General features: G+C 34.6%; 1 protein-coding gene across 3 annotated transcripts in view; it reads left to right on the top strand.

The window, feature by feature from the left end:
• The window catches only part of CHM (CHM Rab escort protein), a 201,503-nt gene that overhangs the window by 19,217 nt on the left and 160,344 nt on the right, over positions 1-21,942 (top strand). For all 3 annotated transcript variants that reach the window (XM_081222066.1, XM_081222067.1, XM_081222068.1), the window contains exon 2: positions 3,640-3,706. In XM_081222066.1, coding sequence (XP_081078192.1) covers positions 3,640-3,706 — 67 coding nt within the window. The remainder of the gene's footprint in view (positions 1-3,639; positions 3,707-21,942) is intronic.

Here is a 21,942-nt window from a genome sequence, read left to right on the forward strand (position 1 = left end):
GAAGTGGGAGATTAGGGTTGACCTATATACACTAATATGTATAAAATTGATAACTAATGAGAACCTGCTGTATAGCACAGGAAACTCCACTTTACTGTACAGGAGAAACTAACACAACGTTGTAAAACAACTATACCCCAATAAAAAAAACATAAACAAACAAAAATACTCCCAGATCATTGGCCTAAATCTAAGAGCTAGCACCGTAAATCTTCTAGAAGAATTTAGGAGAAAATCTTTGTGACTTTGAATCAAGTAAAAGTTTCTTACATAGAATACAAAAAGCATGAATCATAAAAGAAAATATAGTAAGTTGGACTTCATAAAGATTAAAACATTAACTTATCAAAAACACAAGAAATGAAAAGGTAAGCCATTGATAAAGAGAAAATACATATAAGGCATATATTTGAAAAAGGACTTGTATCCAGACAATATAAAGTTCTCTTACAACTCAATTATAAGAAAGCAATCCAATAATAAAATGAGAAAAATACTTGGATACCGCACAAAGGAAACTATATGGATGGTCAAAAAGCACATGAAAAGATTCTCAGCGAAATGCAACTTAAAACCACAATGAGATGCCACTATACCCACGCTAGAGTTGGTAAGATTTAAAAGACTAAAAATAAGAAGGATTGGTGACAGTGTGGAGCAACTGGAAATCTCATACAATGCTGGTGGGAATGCAAAACTATATAGCCATTTCAAAAAATGAAGTCTCTTAAAATGTTAAAATACACTTACCATATGACCCAGCAATTCCACTCTTAGGTATTTATCTGAGAGAAATGAAAACATATGACCACTGGAAGACTTATACATCAATGTTCATAGTATCATTATTTCATGATAGTCCCAAACTGGAAACAATCCAAATGCCCATCAACTGATGTACAGATAAAAAAAGAAAATGATGATATACAGTGGATTAGTAACAACTAGAAAGAATGGAGTGCTGATACAACAACATGGATGACTCTCAAAAGTATCATATTAAGTAAAAAAAAATCCAGAAAAAAAATTATATATACTGTTCTGTATGATTCCATTTACATGAAATTCTAGAAAAGGCAAAACTGGTTTCCTGGGGCATGAGGTAGGGATGAGGATTAATTACAAAGGGGCTCGAGGAAAATTTGGTGGTGATGGAAGTGTTCTAAAACGTGATTGTGGTGGTAGTTGCATGACTGTCCATTTACTAAAATTTATTCACAGTTAAAAAAAAAAAGCATGACGATAATAGGCCCTTACCATTTAACACAGAAATAGCCTATCAGTTTCACGAACTTGAGGGGATGTCTGCATGGAAATATTAAGGGAAAACACAAATGATAATCATTTTGGTTTTATGTAATTTGAACTTAAATCATGTTCAGTATTGAAACCTGTCCTTGGCTTTGCTTTGTCAGTAGAGACAGGACTCCTGACAGTGTTGATCGCAATCCAAAGTAACAGCTAATTTGATCCAAATAGAGGAGGGTAATTTTATTATTGTTTGCCATTGGAGTTGGCATCTGGTAAAAATGGGTGTATGTTTGGAGTAGTATTTAGGTAAAAATGTAGTGCTTCTAAAATATCTTTCTGAAGAAAATAAAAGTAGGTATTCTTTATAGAGCAAGTACCCTCTGCTAACAACTGAACAACCCTACGAGGTAGATGGTGGTATTCCCATTGATGGATGAAGAAACAAAAGCTCAGAGAAGGCAAGTGACTTGCCTGAGATCTCATAGCTAGTTAAGCAGCAAAACTAAGATTCAAACTTAGCTCTGTCTGACTGGGACCATGCCCATTTCATTACGTTGCTATCCTGCCCTTACATCCTCATTCTCAGACTCTTGTCCAAGTTGGAGAGAGTGAATTTACCATGGTAATTTGAATTTGTGATGCCGAATTACTGAATTACTTGATCTTTGGCAAGTTATTTAACATTTGTCATCCCATTTTTTTCACATGGATAATACTGCCTGCCTCCCAGGGTTATAATGAGGAATAAATGAGATGATGTATATGGAAATGCATTGTGAATCATAAAGCCCTGTACTGATGTTTGGTGGTGTATTATTAATGCTGTCATTATTACACACGTAAACATACTACTAATTCTGCTTCCTGAATATTTCTTTGCTATTGTCCTTTTTAAGCCACTTAGCAGCTTTTACAGTACCATAGTGACTGCATTTCATTAATAAGGAAAGTTATTTTTTAGATATAAAAAGTTCAGATAGTCTTAAGATAAAAGACATTAGAACAATACAGTTTTAACCGTTTGAAGAACTAAGTATGCTTAACTGTTTAGAATTTTCCTTTCTTCCTTCTATTTCCTCCTACACCACAAACTGTTTTTCCTATGTATTATATCCAAAGTTAAGGTTGCAACTTTATGATGGCTTATTTCCAATAATTGATATTTAATGGCTATATTCAGTACATTTGGTCAGAACTTCGTTTTTGAACCAAACATTTTATACCCACAAAGTGTTCACCACTAGAAAACTCTAGTTCTTCCATGAATGCAGCTGGATCTTTTATTTAATGTGGTTTTAACTACAGATTGACTACATCAGTTGCTTCCATATGCATATTGCTTTTTACATAAAGAAGATAATCATTCTCTTTTCTTGAAATCCTTGACACTTAGTGTGTAGTTTAAACCCTTGCCAAAAGAATGCTATTTCTTTTCTACTAGGTAAAAATCCAAAAGGACCGGGGTATCTCATTGTAGTGAAACAGTAGCAGCACTAAACCTTCAAAACATGCTTTGTTCATCGGACTGATATAAAAGATTTAATAGCCTCTGTTGAAATGGTAGCTCTTATGATAAAAAGTTATGGAAGAGTCTTGAATTTACAACATAGAGTATTAACTAGCTGATGTAGCTGAACATCTGAATTTTTTATTATAAAATTGTTATCTTTAGGAAATTTTTTTTGGTACTGGTAGTAGTAATATATATATTTCCTTTTACGATAACAAACTTTATGGTGTGGCTTAATTTAGTTCCCAAACAGTAATATTCTTATCAAACTGCTGTATTAACCAGAAGTAAAATAATATATCATGTAAATGGCCTCTTTTTAAATTAGTTAACCTATTGCTTAAACTGAAAAATGTATGCCATTCCCTCAAAGAGGCACTGTGGCTTGGAGTTAAGATTTGGGTTAAAATTTCAACTCTAGAACTTTTTTTTTTTAAAGCATTGGGCAGCAAGTTAACCAATTTGCACCCTAGTTTCTTCTTCATCTCTAAAATGTGTATGCAGATCCTTCTCTCTCAGTGCATTTGGGAGAATCACATGAGCTAGTGTGTGAACATAGTTTCTAAATAACAAAGTGCTATATGAACAATATTTTGACAGTTGCTCATTTATGGTAATTGGTAGATAAAAAGAATTTAAGTACTTGATTTTTAAAAACCTCTTTTCCACATGATAAAATTTTCAGTATTAGTAGTATATGTTTAAGAAACATCATTCAACAGCATAATACAAACTATAATTTTGAATACAAGAATGAGCCTCTTTTGTTAAACTCTTCTATACAGCGACGGCATGAACATTTTTTGTGTTTTATATATGTATATATATATATATATATATTTCTACATTCTAAATGATATAGGTGTATGTTTTTATAGGTTTGCCTGAATCCATCATTGCGGCTGCATGTTCAAGAAGTGGCCAGAGGGTTCTGCATGTTGATTCGTAAGTTTATCAATGGTAGCATTTGATACTTCCTAAATACCTCTATACAAAATTAAAATTTAAATATACACACACATGTGTGTATATATATATACGTCCTATATAAACTTTTTAAGTTAGCAAAATAATTGGAATTGTTTAATTTTCACCAAAACATGTGAAATATATAATGTACAGGTTTTACTATTATACTCTGTGAAATAGTGTTCTGTTTCCTTTGAGCATAAACCAAATGTACCATAATTTTATTTTTCACGAGTGATTTTGTTTTTTTAAATGGTAATTCTCCAAGAGGCTTGGAAACCTCACACCTGACCTTTTAATTATATACCTGTGTGGGTGTGTAAAACCTGTATATGCTGTTGTATTTTAGGCTTTGCATTTGATTGTTGAAAAAATCGGCTGATAAGAGTATGTGGTTTTCTTAAAATTCATCAAAATTTAAACTATTAGAAAAATCTAGAATATCTAGAATTTTGTTTTCCCCTTTTTCCTTAAATGTGATGATAAAAAGGACGTTAATGGAAAATTCAAGTTTAAGATAAAGCATAAATCTTTCCCTTCCTCCTGAAACAAACCCTTTAACTTTTTGCCTATTTAGTGCTTTTGACCATTGCATTTTGGCCCTTTAATTGTTCATTAAATAGGAGTAGAAAGGAAACAAGAAATAATGACTTTATATTTTCTGTTTGATAGTAACTGCAAGTTTTTCAGAATGTCAGAATACTAAGAATAACAAGATTTGTTATAGTCCACAGTGCCTTCTCATATATTATCCCATTGTAAATATGTAGGAATCCAAAAGTGGTATTAGTTCATTTACCCTTTCTAGATTTATTTTCAAAACATAACTCCTCAGTTATTGGATGAAATTTCTAAATTAAATTAGTTTCTGTTCTCAAGTCCTGCTCTTGGAATTCTCTTTCACTATCACGTGTGTAACTGCTGTGTTAATGCCTTAATTCAGTCTTTTTGACATAGGGATTCACATGCTGAAAAACTTGCTGCCTTGAAAGCTGAGGTACTGGGCCAGTGTGCTTTAAAAAGGCTTAATAAGAATGTAAATTCAAATTTATTTCTGATAATGTTAATTAACCTAAAATTGAAAATAAAATCTTAAATTTCCCAAAGTTATTTGTTGTGCTCGCACTGTAAGCTACTTCCCATATCAGTTTCTTTACACGTTATATAATTTAACTCTCATCACAGCTGAGTGAGGAGTGTGGTGTTATCCCAATTTAGCAAATGGGGGTGGGATGTGAGGCATAGAGAGGTTAAGTAATTTTTCTAACTTTACCCAGCTAGTGCATGTCTAAGTTTAAATGCAAATTTATTTTGTGTTTTCTTATTCTAAAACCTGAGATCTTCACACAATGAAGAATATTTTATAAATCACATAGGGTTTACTGATATTACGAAGTAAATTTTGATTAGGAATATAAGAAGCTAAATCTAATTTCGATTAACAATCAATTAGAAAGACTTGATAATTTTAAGAACTTATACCTTAATACATAGTATTTCAAAGTGACAAAACTTTTTTCTTCTATTTTAGAGCCTCAGACTTGGTAGATTTTGAGAGTTTAGATACATCTAGGTATTGATTTATAGAATGTTTTCCTGCTCTGAGCCAGGTTTAAATATTTTCTCATTTTTGTTCATTTTAGCATTTATGGTTCTTCATAGTTAGATTCAATCTTCCATAGCCCTTTCATTTCTGCTTTACATCTACAGTAGTACATATGTCTCTATTCCACGGACATACCTTACCATGCTTTCTTTTTTTTTTTTTAACATCTTTATTGGAGTATATCTTTTTTTGAAATAACTTTTAAATTGTGGTAAAAAGAACACATAACATAAAATTTGCCACCTTAACTATTTCTAAGTGTATACAGTTGAGTAGTGTTAAGTATATTCATATTGTTGTGTAGCATATCTTCAGAACTTTTGATATTACAAACCTGAACTCTATGCCCATTAAACAATAACTCTCCATTCCTCTTCCCCCCAGCCCCTGGCAACTACCTTTCTACTTTCTGTCTCCATTAATTTTACTTCCCAAATACCTCATATAATTGGAATCATACGTTTTTTGTCTTTTTGTGATTGGCTTATTTCAGTCAGTATAATATCCTCAAGGCTCACCCATTTTGTATCATGTGTCGGAATTTCCTTCCTTTTTAAGGCTTAATAATATTCCATTGTATGTATATACTATATTTATTCATCTGTTTATAAACATTTGACTCGCTTCCACCTCTTGACTATAGTGCATAATGCTGCTATGAGCATGATGTGCAAATATATCTTCCAAGATCCTGCTTTCAGTTCTTTTGGATATATACCCAGAATTGATATAGTAATTCTATTTTTAATTTTTTGAGGAACTGCCTTACTACTTTCCGTAGCAATGGTACCTTTTACATTTCAACCAACTTTCCGTGCTTTGGCTCCAACTGGGAAGTTGTATATGGGCTTTTAAGCTAGAATACCTGGGTTTAAGTCCTGGTTTCTTCACTTACTAGGTGTGTAACCTTTGACAAGTTACTTAATCTTTCTGTAACTCAGTTTCTTGATCTAAAGTGTGTTATAATAGTAATTTATAAGATTGTTTATTGGATTAAATAAAATAATCAATGTAATGGATTTATAACAGTGCCTGAAACATAGTAAGCCCTTAGTAAATGTTAACTTATATTACTCTAACAATACTGTTGTTTGTTGTTGTTGAGAAATGTCATACTTTGGCAGGTGAATTCTCTTTTTTATTTTCTGATTGCTTTGATAATTCTTCTGTTTGTCTTTATAGTTATACAGTCTTCCTCTTATCTGTCAAGGTGTGGATTTTATTTCTATTTATACTGTTCAGAAATTGTTTTGTTTCTTGAAATCAGATGACTTATGCCTTTTGTTGGTGGGAAAACCCTCAACTGTTTCTTCAAACATCTCTCTTCTTTCTTTTGGAAATTCTCTTATAAATTGCACCTTTTCATTCTATCCTTTATGTCTTTTAATGTCACTTTCATATTTTTCATCTTTTTACCTTTTGATACAGCATTCTCAGTAGTTTTCTAAGCTTTATCTTCTTGTTCTGGGGTTAGCAACTATGACCCACAGGTCAGCCACTTGTTTTTTTTTTTTAAATAAAGTCATATTGGAACACAACCATGCTTATTACATACTTACAGATATACATGTTTACATATTGACTATGGCTGCTTTCACACTACAAAGTCAAAGAGCTAAGTAGCTGCAACAAAAACTGTGTGGTCTGCAAAGCCTAAAAATTTACTATCTGGCCCTTTATAGAAAAAGTTTGCAAACCTCTAGTTCATTAATTCTGTCTTTAGATGAGTCTAATTTTCTATTTATCCTAGCTATCATTTTCTTCAATGACTTTCATTTCTAGAAGTCCTGTTGGGTTATTTTTTAAAGCCATCATGTTCTTTCTTTGTGTTTCAATTCATTTTTTATTAAAACGTGAAGTATTTTATGTGAAGTTCTTTGAGGTTTAATACTGCTGTTTGTCATTTTCTCTCCATCTTCAGGGTCAGTACTTTCTCTTATTTCCTTTCCCTAAAATTTCCAGTTTTTCTTTAGTGGGGCTTTATCTGTGGGAACGCTGTGTGACCTGTTTGAGGGGGTATGTTCGTACTAAGTGGTTTTGCATTTACTTTTGCCTGGTCAGCTAGTGCTATTACTGACCATATTAGTTCCTATTGCTGCTGTAACAAATTACCACAAATGTTGTAGCTTAACACAACACAAATTTATTCTTTTACAGTTCTGCAGGTCAGAAGTATGAAATGAATCTTACGGGTCTGAAATCAAGTTGTAGGCAGGCAGTGGTACATTCCTTTTGGAGGATTCAGGGGAGCATCTGTTTCCTTATCTTTTTCAGCTTCTAGAAGCCACCTCATTCCTTGGCTCATGGCCCCTTCTTCCGTCTTCAAGAGCCTCACTTCACCCTCTATCATGCTACCTTGTTTTTCTGCCCTTGACCTTCTTGCCTCCCTCATAAGGAAACTTCTGTTTACATTGGGGCCTACCTGGATACCGCAGGATATTCCTCCCATCTCAGGATGCTTTATTTATGCATGTTAGCAAAGTCCGTTTTGCCATATAAGATAACTTATTCACAGCTTCTGGGGATTAGGACATCGACAACTTTGGGGAACCATCATCTACACTGGCTCAAAACAATTTGTATGTTAATTTCTAGGCTTGAGGTTTTCTTGGTTTACGTGAGTAGTATGCATTAGAACACCATAATCACCTGTGGTTCAAGTTTGCAGTTGTAAATTCTCATAGAAATTTCCCCTTCCGCCTATAGCCTGCTTCAACAGTATCCCATCATTGTACTCTCTCTAAGTATACAGTATTCTCTCACATCTTTATGCTTTTTTTCATGCTGGTCCCTATTCTATGCGAATAGAGTACTCCTTCTTTAGGACACAGCTAGTATACCACTTTCTAGTGGTATTCTAGTCTTCCTTGATAATCCAAGTAGTATTAATTTTTCTATTTGCTTCTACTTTCAAGTATTCTGTACGTTCTTATAATGTTTTTCACACAGTATTATTATTGTTTATAGATCTCTTGGCTCTATTAGACTCTTAGAGATTATGTCTTAGTCATCTTTATATCCCCAGTGCCTGAGAGGTCTGGAATACAGCAGTCCCTAAATAAATATTTGATAAATATTATATATGCCAAGCCACTGTTCTAGTGATGGGAATTTAGAATTACCTCATATATGCTCAGTGCAACATTGGTCCTTGCTCATCTACAGATGGTAGATTCATGGTAGTTTGGAAGGGAGTTATCTGTTGATGAGAAAGCTGAGGTTTGCCCATAGTCAAACAAGCAGATGACTGGGGAAAAACTCAGATCTTATTCCTATTCCAACATTCTTTGAAATATACCACACTGTCTTTGTTGTTGATGTACCTGTATATATTAAAAACCAATTAGTTGAATTATTCTAACTAATTCTAATTTGTAGACACAGTAGAAAATCATTACCTTGTATTTTTGCTTATTTCTCAATTAAGTTCTACTGTTGAATAAATTAGAATCTTGCTTCTCAAACTGTAGTGGTGTTCTGGCGCTTGGGGTGGTGGTGGCATATGAAGCCAAAGGATAAACAGTGGAGCATCTGCCTGCATGTGTAAATTTTATAAACATTATAATACATTAAATGCATTAAAATATTAAGATTTTCTGCACAAATTTTAGATTTGTGGTAAAGTTGAAAAATTAGTACAGAGATGTTCTGTATATACTTTATTCAGCTTCTCCTAATGCTAACATCTTATGTAGCCGTAGTACCATTATCAAAACTTAGAAGTTAATATTGGTGGAATACTAACTACTAAACTGTAGACCTAATTTGAATATCACTGATTTTTTTCAATAATGTTATATTTCTGTTTCAGGTTCTGGTCCAGGATCCCACTTTGCATTTAGTTGTTAATAGTCTCAAATTATCTCCCCCAAGGTACACTAATGTTTGCCTAATGGTCATTTTCTATTTTCCTCTTCCATCTTCACTTATTTATTGCAATTATTCTGTAAATAAGAGCTGTCTCTTCTTCCTCATTTATTTATTTATTAAATTATATGTATCACTGTGGGTTCATAGATATTTATTTTATACTAGGGGTTATAATCTCATACTACCATTGTTTATTTTGTTGTTCAAATTGTTCCAGCTTTGGTCATTGTGAGTTTCTTCCAGTTGGTTCCTGTGTCCTTGTGAAATATCCTATCCTTGTTTGAGCACTTCCTTACTTTCTGACACTGCAAGATGCTCCAGCCTCATCTTGTGTTTTCCCTGCTCTAGCCCTAGAATCAACCACTTTTCCAAGAACCCTCTCTCTGTGTATTTGAGAATGGGATTTAGAAACCAAGTTCTGAACACCACATATCATTCCTACTGGGCTTCCCATTTCTCCACATCCTCTCCAACATTTGTTATTTGTGTTCTTTTTGATGATAGTCATACTGACAGGTATGAGGTGATATCTCATTGTGGTTTTGATTTGCATTTCCCTGATGATTAGTGATGTTGAGCATCTTTTCATGTGTTAGAGAATGTTCTAATTTCATTCTTTTACATGTAGCTGTCTGGTTTTCCCAGCACCAGTTATTGAAGAGACTGTCTTTCCTCCACTGTATATTCTTACTTCCTTTGTTGTAGATTAATTGACTATAAGTGCATGGTTTATTTCTGGGCTCTCTATTCTGTTCCATTGATCTATGTGTCTGTTTTTATGCCAGTACCAGACTGTTTTGATTACTGTAGCTTTGTATAATAGTCTGAAGTCAGGGGGCATGATTCCTCTAGATCTGTTCTTCTTACTCAAGATTGTTTTGGCTATTCGGGGTCTTTTGTGTTTCCATAAAGTTTTTGAATTATTTGTTCAGGTTCTGTGGAAAATGCCATTGGTATTCTGATACAGATTGCATTGAATCTTTAGATTTACTTGGGTAGTATGGTCATTTTAACAATTTTAATTCTTCCAATCCAAGAACACAGCATATCTTTCCATCTGTTTGTATCCTCTTCAGTTTCTTTCATCAGTATCTTATAGTTTTCTGAGTATGGGTCTTTTACCTCCTTAGGTGTTTATTCCTAGGTATTTTATTCTTTTTGATGCGATGGTAAATGGGGTGATTTTTTTTTACTTTCTCTTTCTGATAGTTCATTGTTAGTATATAGAAATACAACAGATTTCCATTCATTAATTTTGTATTCTGCAACTTTACTGAATTCATTGATGAGCTCTAGTAGTTTTCTTGTGGCGTCTTTAGGATTATCTATGTATAGTATGATGTCATCTGCAAGCAGTGACAGTTTTATTTCTTTTCCAATTTGAGCTCCTTTTATTTCTTTTTCTTGTCTGATTACTGTGGCTAGGACTTCCAATACTATGTTGAATAAGATTGGTGAGAGTAGGCATCCTTGCCTTGTTCCTGATCTTAGAGGAAGTGCTTTCAGCTTTTCGCCATTGAGTATGGATTTTAGCTGTGGGTTTGTCGTATATAGCCTTTATTACATGGAGGTATGTTCCCTGCATGCCCACTTTCTGGAGAGTGTTTATCATACATGGATGTTGAATTTTGTCAAAAGTCTTTTTCTGCATCTATTGAGATGATCATATGTTTTTTATTCTTCAATTTGTTAATGTGGTGTATCACACTGATTGATTTATGGATATTGAAAAATTCTTGCATTCCTGGGAAGATGTACTTTTTTTTGTTTTATACTTAAACAACATTTTAACTTGCCAAAAATGTGGTTTTCCAATTAATTGTAGTGAGCTATATTTTATTTTATTCATACAAACTCACTGCAGTTTATTTAACCAATTCTCTACTGCTGTATTTAAGGCTGTTTCCAGTTTCCTGTATAAGCAAAATGTGGACATCCATATACATATGGCTTTTATTTATAAATTTCTAATATTGGGGAAAAGGATATTTTCCCAAATTTTTACCACATTTGTATAATTGTAAAATCACCTTATGATATTTTTCTTTTTCTCTAATTTAAAAATTCACAAAGTCAGTGACTTTAATGAGATTGTGTAACTGCTGTGCCTCAATAAACTTAAGTGTTATGATAAGGAATTAGGTAAAATTCTCTCTTTTTTTGCAGGAAGGTTTATGTAGTTAGCCAGCAGAATAGTGACCTGAACTGATTATTTCATCCTGATGAACTGTTGAGTGGTATTGTTTTTCTAATCTTGGTTAAAGTCTTTCTTATATTAAAACATTAAATATTAACTGAGACAAAAGCTGTAGGAATAACAGCAGGCAAAAATGTACTTTGAGTTTTTTTATGTGTATGCATTACATTCGTGATTTTGTGAAGATCAACTTAGTATTTTAACCTCCTGACACTGTTTACATTTATATACCATTTAAGTGATGATAGTTGATGGTTCTGAAATGACTCATTATAAAATCCTAAGTTCAACCTCTGTTGATTTATAAGCACTATCCAAGCATTATCACTATCAACAGCAGCTAATCTCATTTAAAATAGGCATTTCATTGCTGTGTTGTCATAAATTTCACAGGCAGATTTTAAATTAAAGTTAACTTCTGCCAAATTGTAATTGAAGGAGCCCTATTTTTGTGTGCCAATGATCTGTCTAAATAAATGTAAAATCTGTGGTTCTTTTTAGAGAACTACATTTACAGTAGATATTAATGAGCTGTTGACATGTGAAAGTTCGAGAATAGGTGCTGTGATTTAGAAAAGCAATTAGCAATTCAGAATGTAGAGATTGGCATTTACTTTAATCTTGAAGTTGCTGGAGGGAGGTGCAACAGGACCAAAAGTTTACACTTGAACAGAATCTGCTTCTACCAATAATTGTTCATCTGCACATCCTCAATCAGTCTTTTCTTCTAATCATATATGTCATTGTTTAGCTTTATTTTGTTTCCTGTAAGTCTTTACTTTCTACTGTAACTGCTTCAGACAAAGAGAACATAAACTAAATAAATTGAAAATCATGATGTTACCTCACTGAATTAGTCCAAATTCATGGTTTCTTAGAGTCTTTTTTAAAAACGAGTATTCAGTGTTTGAAGTCTTTACATCCGATTCTGTTAAGTATTTAGTGGATTTATGATGTCAACCCAAATGAATGTCACAGATACAGCTGTTGATGTTTTAGTCTTATGTAATAACCATATTATTATTTCTGAAAGTTGAAAACATTGTTATACTTTAATAGTTTGACCAAAGAAGGATATTAATCTAAATAGTATTATCTTGTGGGGTTAGGAACTGATGTCACCATTACATGTCTATCAGTTTCTGGGCTAGATTTCTCTTTGGTCTGACAAACGAAATTTTTGTTTTCTATTTAGCAACTGTGTCTAGTTAAGAATTATTTAAGAATTGTGATAAAGAGAAGTAAACAATTATTTTGTCTCTGGTTTGTTTTCTGTTTTTGTTTGTTTGAAAAAACTTTTTGCCTTTAATCATAAAAATATACATATGTTTGTCATAAAGATTTAAGCAATGTATATGTCTGTATATTACATGCACATATACATAAAAATATACATGTCATTCTGCCCACATACCACTCCCGAGAGACCACTGTTGGTGTGGTGTATTGTATCTGGTGGAATTAAAGGTAGTTTTATGAGAATGGATGAATGCATGAGTGAAAGGATAAAATGAATTGAATTGATGAGGTGAAAATATGCCATAATAGTGTCTCATCATCGTGTCTGTTTGCACATTATTTTCACATTTAAGGATATTATTTAGTAATATTATGTTATGGTACTAATAGTGGAAAAAACAATTAAAAAACAATTTTTACACCGATAAATAGTTGATCAAAACTAGATGAGATCATATAGGATTGTATTAGGAAAATTCATCCCTGTAAGTTTCTTGAGAGTTGTAGAGCTATGGCTGACCACGATTTCAAAAGACACTTTCTGGGTTCACTGTTTCTTCACCATTGACTTGACATTATTTTGACATCCCCTTTTCCTCTGTATCATTTTTCATCTTTATGTTTTGGCACTGAGGTGGGAGACACTAAAATTTGCCAAGAATTGTCACTTCTCAAGAAATGTATACATTATGATTAGAAACCAGTTGTAAAACCGGATGAGATTATGGGTATTGCTAGTCCCCAAGTATTGAGAGGTGAACAACAAAACAGATCATGACTCCTGCCCTCATGATGACCTTGGACCCTAGTAGGGGGAAACAGACATTAAACATGCTTAAATTTTATATTATAAATTGTGCTTATGAAGGAAAAAAGGGTAGTGCTCTAAGAGAGTAATGGGGGCATTATTTAGATTTGGTGGTAGGAGGGTGGCTTGAATGGGAGTGGTTACAATAACTTCTTATTGACTTCTCACCATGGATATGGGACTATAAGGATCTTTGAGAACTAGCATCATTTTCCTTTTATAGAAAGAGTTAAAGTGATTTCTTATTAGAGGCATTTTTGTGTGTGTGGCTTAATAGAACTCTACCTCATTGAGTCACCTCAGAAATTGCATCTGCAGTTGTGTGTTAAATGAATTCTATGATGTTTTTTCTGCCCTGGAAATTAATATGTGGAATTGTGGGAAAAATTTAGGTCTGATGCCTTGCTTCTGCAGTGAAAGAACAAAAATAATCTGTTCAGATGTTCAATGATTATTGGCTCCTAATAAAAGGAACCAGTACTGATTCAACAGCTAATCCTATTGTGAAGTTTCTTTTTAGTGGTTTTAGTTTGTGAAAATTCAGGTCTGTTTATGTTTTTTTTAATGCAAAAATAAAACAACATGGCTGTTTCTCTTATACTGGAATACTTGCACATATGTCAATAAGGTAGCTCAAAGATAAGTATGTGAAAGGTTTTAGATTTAAGACTACCATAAAGGGATAGGGAAGTAAAAGAAATGTAACCTCACTTAGAAGAAAAAAAATTATTTTACCTTCTATTACCTAGATGAAAGAAAGAAAACCTCACTGTGTCTCCTGTAAGGATGAGAAAAATGTATCAAAGAAGCAAGCGTTACCCTAGCTTTTCCCTCTCTCTTCCCCCATGTTAAAGACATTTCATGAGGTCTGTGGCACTAATTTATGAATGAAAGTAGTTTTCAGTTGCTTAACGTAATCTAGTATTCAGGATGGTATATGCTGTTACAAACAACGTGATGTAATAATAATAGCTACCATTTACTGAATATTTGCTCAGTACTGTGTTAGGTACTTTACAAATATTAAGCTATTTAATTTTTATTACATTTCTCTAAAAGAAGTATAAATTCTCTCCTTCTGCAGATGAGGAAACAAACTCAGAGAATTGAAATAACTTGTCCAATGTCACATTTCTATTAAGGGGACGAACCAGGATTTAAAGCCAGGTCCATTAGACTGCAAAGCCTATGCTCTTTCACTAAGATAAGCTGTAGGGTTGGAAGACAAACAAATCCTGGGTTTGATGATCAAGAGACCCAATTCAGGCTGTTACTCTGTCACTGATTAGTTATGTGACTTATGTTGTTTTCTTCAACTGTAAAATTGGCGTAGCGTACCACCTACCTTGAAGAGTCCCTGTGAGGGACCAGTGGGATACATGTAAAAAATTGAGGTGTGGCCAGCAAGGTCTGACAGTCATATGTACCAGGTTCACTAAAAGGCTTTTACTTTGGAATCACTGGGAATATGTTCAGTCTTTATTTTGGAGGGCAGTGTGGAAAAAAAAATCCTTGGAAGCAATTCGTGAATTTTTATGGTTTTGAGACAAATGTCATTTTATCTTTAGGTCACTGAAATCTGTATGACAGGAGCTTCATTTGCAAATGACAATTCTTGCATAAGGAGGATTTTTTTTTCCTATAGAGCTCAAACAGAAGCTAGATTGATTGAGATAGCTCTTTGCAGAAATCATGATATATCAGCATCTCTCTAGATGTGACTAACTTTGACTTGTTTTATTCAGTGCGCTTGAATGAGGATAGCTTTCACATAGACCAGAAAACTACAGGCAAAGATAATTGAATGTACGTATGTATTTTTGCACTACCTCTCCCCCCACCACCTTCTTCCTCTTGAGCAATTTCTTTATCATTCACCCTCCTTCTCCTTTGAAAAGGAGGGTTTTGTGGGTTTTGTTTTTACTTTGAAATGGCAACTGTTCTTACCAGCTCCTTGGAGCTTTGAAGACTATTAATCAGCTTGACAGCTGGAAGCAGAGTGATCGACAGCAATAAAGCTTAAAGCTTTTTCTTATCACTCTAATTTCTCCTTTTTTCCCCATTAATGAAACTGGAGTTTGATTTGCCTTTCCATGGCAAAGCAAGGGTAAATTTTAGGAGCTGTGACTATGAAGTAGAGGATAGGGAAGAAGGGAGAGGGGTTCAGCAATCTTCAATCCTTTGACTTGTCAGTTCTGTGGTTCTCTCAGCAGTCCCCATTCTTGTCTCTCTCCTTCCTTCTCAGGGTTGTCAGTGAACCTAGCTATGCCTGGCTGGCACTGGACTCTGGTAATTGCCAATGAAAAGGGCACTGGAGACTCCTGTAGGCGTGTTCTCCTGTGTCTACACTTGGCATAGAGGGTGGGGGAGGATGATAACTTACTATGGGCTAGGCACTGCTTTAAGTGCTTTCATTCCTATTTTTAAGATAAAGAAATTGAGGCTTTTAAAGAGTAACTATAAGGTTATTGACTGAGGTCACACAGCTAGTAAGAGGCACAGCTGGGGTTTGAACCCAGGTCCATATGATCCTGAAGCCTTGATTAATAGCAATGCATTTACTCCTCTTAGTTAACAATTATGACCATGCATTAAGGGTTCCAAGATGACCAAACTGCTGTTATTGCCCTTAAGTTTCTCCTGGTCTAGTCAGAGGAAACACTCATGCAGTCTAATTACAAGACAATATGACAGATAAAAATTGTATAATGATTCATTCATTAGTGTATAGGCTAGGCTACCATGAAGCAATCTTATCGGTTATACTGTGCTACAGTAAAGCAATCATATTACTACCTCTTTATCAATGCATGAATTGTTATACCTGTAAATACACGTGAATTTCTTTTTTCACATTAAAAAAGACAGTATGGGGCTTCCCTGGTGGCGCAGTGGTTGAGAGTCCACCTGCTGATGTAGGGGACGTGGGTTCGTGCCCCGGTCCAGGAGGATCCCACGTTCCGCGGAGCGGCTGGGCCTGTGGGCCATGGCCGCTGGGCCTGTGCGTCCGGAGCCTGTGCTCCGCAGCGTGGGTGGCATGGGGCGGGGGGGGCGCAGCGTTGAGAGGCCTGCGTACCACCAAAAAAAAAAAAGACAGTATGACAGCTCTTACAGAAGTATGTGCAGAGCTCTAGAAGCACAAAGATCAGTTTTATTTATATATTGGAGAGCTGAAGGCTTCACAGAGAAAATGATACTGGATTTGAGTAGTTCCGACTGGTTTGACTAGTTCCACCATTAGTTTTGTGATGGAATAACCTTGGGTATAGGATATAGCATTAATAAAAGCAGAGAGACATGCAGGCGCTTGACTCACTCAGGCAGTGTTAACTGTGTGGTTGTGGCTAATGTATTGGATGCATGGCAGAGAAGAGTGACGTCTAGAGATAAAGCTGGACAGTAAGTTGGAAGTAAGTTTTGAAGGTTCTTAGAGCGATGCCAAGGATTTTGGACTCTACTCTAGAGGCATTAGTAAACCATTAAACATCTTTATGCCAGGGAATGACATAATGTGGTCTGCCAAGACCTGATGGCAGTAATGTGAAGGTTGGGTTGGAAGGGAAGCAACTAGAGGCAGGGAAACCTTTGAGGAGGCTAATGAAAAAAATGGGATAAGAGAGAGGGCCTGAAATAAGGCAGCAGTTGTAAGGATCCAAAGATAGAAAGGGTTTGAGAAATTAACTAGAATTGACAAATGAGGAAGGGATGATGAGTGAGTTCAAGATTTTCTAGCATTGGCAGCTGTGAGAATCGTGTTGGCATTTATTGAAATGGGGAAATCAGGAGGAAAACCAAATTTTGGGTGGGGGACAGTTAATAAATTTGCCTTTTGGACCTGTAGAGATTAAAATTAATCTGGGATATTTAGTGGAGGGTGATGTCCAGTAAGCTAATGACTCATGATATGTATTTTCAGTACAGAAATGTCAATAGCTATGAGTCTGGAGCTCTCCCCAGAGGGCCCAGATTGGAGATGGCAATTTGTGAGTCATTGATAGAGAAGTGATGATTGAGTCAGTTGGAATAGATGAGATCATAGAGGAAGACAAGAATTGAGGGCAGCCTTTGTACATTACCCACTCGTCTACCTGGCTTGGTTGTCTAAAAATGGATTTGAATGGGTGGACTAGTGTGGAATGACTAATAACTCTAAACATAGGAAGGTCTCTTCTCCAGCCCTAATGACTGGGAACACAGCCTGCCATTTCGTTCTGGCAGACTGATTTAATTGCCAAAGCAGTTTCCTATAGCTTTATAGGACTCTAAAAGCCAAGTAAGGGCTTGGTCTTCCTCTCTAACATTAGAACTGCATCTGCATACTCTACCAAGGAGGCTGACCTTCCTTGATCTTAGAATGAGGGTATGGTGAAAGGAGCTTGACTTTCTTGTGTATCAAGTATATGGAGCTTTTAGTAAACGAGAATTTGTGTAGGGGGTAAGTCTATTATATTCCCTGAGCTGTTCTGTTATTTGTCAACAAGGAAGACAGAAACACGTCATGGTTCTTTGTAATACTACAACCAAATTTAAATAGAATAGAGCCTCTTTCAGTGTGCATGGTGTATAGCTGGCAAATTGATACAAGTAGACATGCCACACTATTATTTTCCTACTCCTATCATATACATAAAGATATTTGTGCACATTAAATATGAGATATGTAATAAAATTGATTGTATTTTAGGTCCTAGAAATGAATAGTCCCTCCAGGTTTGGCATTAGAGTAGATGTATTCATGAAGTTATTATTCCATTTTCATTATCCAGATGAGTTGGAGAAACAAAACAAAAATTAGACTTCATCCCATCTAATGTCTGTAAATATCAATAGATCCCATCGCCTTTACTTACAGTAAGTCAGATTCCAAGATTTGTATTATGTGCTTATGTTTATAATTTTAAGTATTCCAATCCTGTTTATTATAGCAGGCAGTGTTTTATATAGTGGAAAGAGCATAGGCTTGGGGGCCTGATATGCCCTGGGCTTAATTAAGGGCCGGCTCTGCCATTTCCTAGCTGAGTGAGTTAAAACAAGATACTCAACTTCATGGTTGGTCTTTTTCTTTTTCCTTCTAATTTTAAAATGGGGATAATTATAGCACTGATCTCTCAGGATTCTTGTCAAGATTAAATGAGATAGTGAATGGAAAATGACAAGCTCAACATATATAGTACCTATTTTTCTTCTTCCCCTTAACATGAATTAAGCCAGCATTTCTCAAAATACGCTGTTGAACCAAATGCTGTTTCAAGAAAAAAAATGCTCATTGGTTAACTGAATGTATTCCTTCTTGGAGAGAACAGACATTAAGATACTTAATGGTGCTGAGAAGGTCTGCCATAAATAAACCATTTTCTGGTGGTTTTACTCTTTTAAATGTAGCATGTTCCAAATTTATTTTGTCATTGAAACTTTTTTCTTGGAATCCCTGTTAACAGCCCATGTTATTGATGGGATACAGTTTGGTAAAGGTGAATTTAGTAATTGGGTCCAGGTGCTGTTTGATATCTAAGTGTTTGGCTTCATTAAACCACAGCGACCATTATAGTATCCTATGGTCTAAATGTTGCTAGCCAGCTTAGATGTTTGGGATTGTTTGTTGCAGTGGACAGGATTAGGGTTTGGAAAGCTAAGTTTCAGTGGCAGTCCTGCCAGTTGTAGCTGTGTGGCCCTGAAATGACTTAATCTCTACATAGACCGTTTTCAGTGTCTTCATCTGTAAAATAACACCCTTATCTGCCTCACAAGATTGTTGGAAGAATCCATGAGAAAATAGTTGTGAAAACAATTTTGAAAATGAAAGATGCTGTCAGTGGAAGATGGTATTACTGCTATCCTAGGAAAAGGAATTTAGGAGCAGTGAATATAGAATACAGGCATCTAGAGTTTAGGCTAAGCTGCTTCTCTTTTCTGTTGAGCAGGCTTGCCCTCCATCTGCTACCTTCCTGAAAACATTTTCAACTCCTCAGTTTCCTAATAATTAAAATGGTTCCCAGATGAATGTGCCTGAATGTCAGTAGCTCTATCTTTTGTCAATGTTCTTGTCCTTGTTTACAGAAGCCATTTCCCAATACAGGATGTAGTTTAGCATCATGTAACTATGGCTGTTGCTAAATATTCAATACTGATTTGTAATTATGATGCACAATAGAAAAGAACATTATTAGGATTTAATTAATAGGCTCTAATTAATAGGTTTCATCCTCTGCCTTCTCTTACAGCTCAACTTTCTTTATGTCTACCTGTAATGTATTTCTTTTCTGTTAGTAGACATTAAGCAAAGTGATGTTGCTTTAATATTAAACACTGTAAACGACGAGAAATCTCGTTACTCTTTTAATACTATTTTTTCTGTCTTACTGGTTGGTGTTAATGAAGACAGTTGTGTAACTCATTTCCTTTGTGTGTCTGGAAAAACGTAGGTGGTACTTTGAGTAAGCTTTATGAAATTTTAGAAAGATTAAAACCATGTTTTCTACAATGGTAAAGTCAGTATTTCACACAATGCAAAGCTGTACCTCAGTATTGTGATAATTGGGCTTTTCTGCCTTTGAAAATAAAAAATGTCCGTTTGTGATTTTTACTGTTCCAGCTAAAAATTAGAGGTCACTTTTCCATCATGAAACTTGAGAGGGCTTTAGATAATAGTTTTATGTTTGCTGTTTAAATACTGTGAATACTCACTCTCTAGTTTCACAGAGAGACTCTGGTTTTAAGGAAGTCTTTTTCATCATATAAAATAGTGTTCCTGGCAATAGAGATAAACGTCATCCTTCATCATAAACTACTTTTTCCTTTACTTGATGTACAGAGACAGATGTGACACAAAATTGGCAGAAAATATTCCATTCCCCTTTTTCCTCAGTCAGGAAGTTCTCACTTTGTCCTTAAAATAAATCGTATCTATGGTTTTAAAAACAAAACCAGTAACTTAGCCTTGTTATTCATTACAGAAACAGTTTTAAAGACTGTAGAAATAGTATTTTATAATTGAATTTGAATGTCAGAATTCTGAAGCTATATCTTTAAAGATAAAATTTAAGAAAATATTTGGTGGGCTTTAATTATTACTATTTCTATTGCAATAATGTTCTAGAGAGCATATTACAATCTTGTATTGATTTTTTATTTTTCTTTTTGTCGTGATTTTGTTACCTAAATTCTTTGGCTTTCTCTTTAGGGTATTGTAAACAATATTTAGAACCATGCAAATACCAAAATAAATTTAGTCAAAATCTGCTTTGGTTTTATAGTGCGTTTATTAATAATTATGTACCCTCTTTTGTCAGAAAGACCACAGTAATGAAAACCATGTTTCACCTTTTACATACATAATTGGATGAGATCACCAGATGCTGATGTTAAGAGCACATCAACAGGAAAAGTTGAAAATAGGAGCTGCATGGAAAAATACTAGAACCAATTAGCTCTGTCAAAAACCATATGACCAAGTATAGGGGAGAAAAATAGAATTTGACCATGAACTGACCTCAGGTCATTTAATAATGGAAAGAAACAGCAAGATGGCCCTTCTTAGAGCTTTTTAAGACTTTTAATAATAGCAGAAACTATCTTGGAAATTGGCACATTGTGGTCAGTGTTTGAAAACTCATGTTAGATTACTTTTGTTTTTCTAAAATTTTATTATGATAATTTTCAGACATACACAGAAAAGTTGAGAAAATTGCACTGTGAACAGCTATGTTTCCCCTACCTAGATTCTACCACTAACATTTTGCTGTATTTGCTTTATTATATAATTATCCATTTATTGATTTTTCTATCCATCTATCATTCCATCTTACTGTTTTATGCATTTCAGAGTAAGTTGTACAAGGCCAGTACCTTCAGTCTGGAACACTTCAGCATGTGTATCATTAACTAGTTATTCATGGTTCTTTTTTTTGAGATAAAATTGCAAGAAAATGCACAGATCTTAAGTGTACCATTTAATAAGTTTTAGCAAACGCATACACTTGTGTAACTAAGAACCTTATCACGATAAAGAACATTGCCATTGCTCCAGAAAGTTCCCTCACGCCCCTTCAAAGTCAATTCCTGCCCTTACTCCCACCCTCAAAGGCAACCACTCTTAGGATGTTTTTCACCACAGATCAATTAATTTAGCTTGTTCCAGAGCTTCATATAAAAGGAATCATGGAGAATGCACTCTTTTGGGGCAAAGCTTCTTTCACTTAGCATAACGTATTTTGAAATTCATTGACGTTGTTATATTTGTATCAGTAGTTTGTTCCTTTTCATTAGTGAATAGTGTCTATCATATGGATATACCACAGCTTATTTATCTAGTCTCCTATTGATGGATATTTGAATTGTTACCAGTCTGGAGCTATTGACGAATAAAGATGCTATGAAAAAACTTGTACAGCTCTTTTGTGAACATATGCTTTCCTTGTGTGTAAATACCTGGGAATGGAATTACTGGGTCATAGGTTGGTATATGTTTAGTTTGCTAAGAAACTGCCTGACAG

The sequence above is a fragment of the Mesoplodon bidens genome (assembly GCF_964165515.1).
Source record: "Mesoplodon bidens genome assembly, chromosome: X".
NCBI classification, from domain to species: Eukaryota; Metazoa; Chordata; class Mammalia; order Artiodactyla; family Ziphiidae; genus Mesoplodon; species Mesoplodon bidens.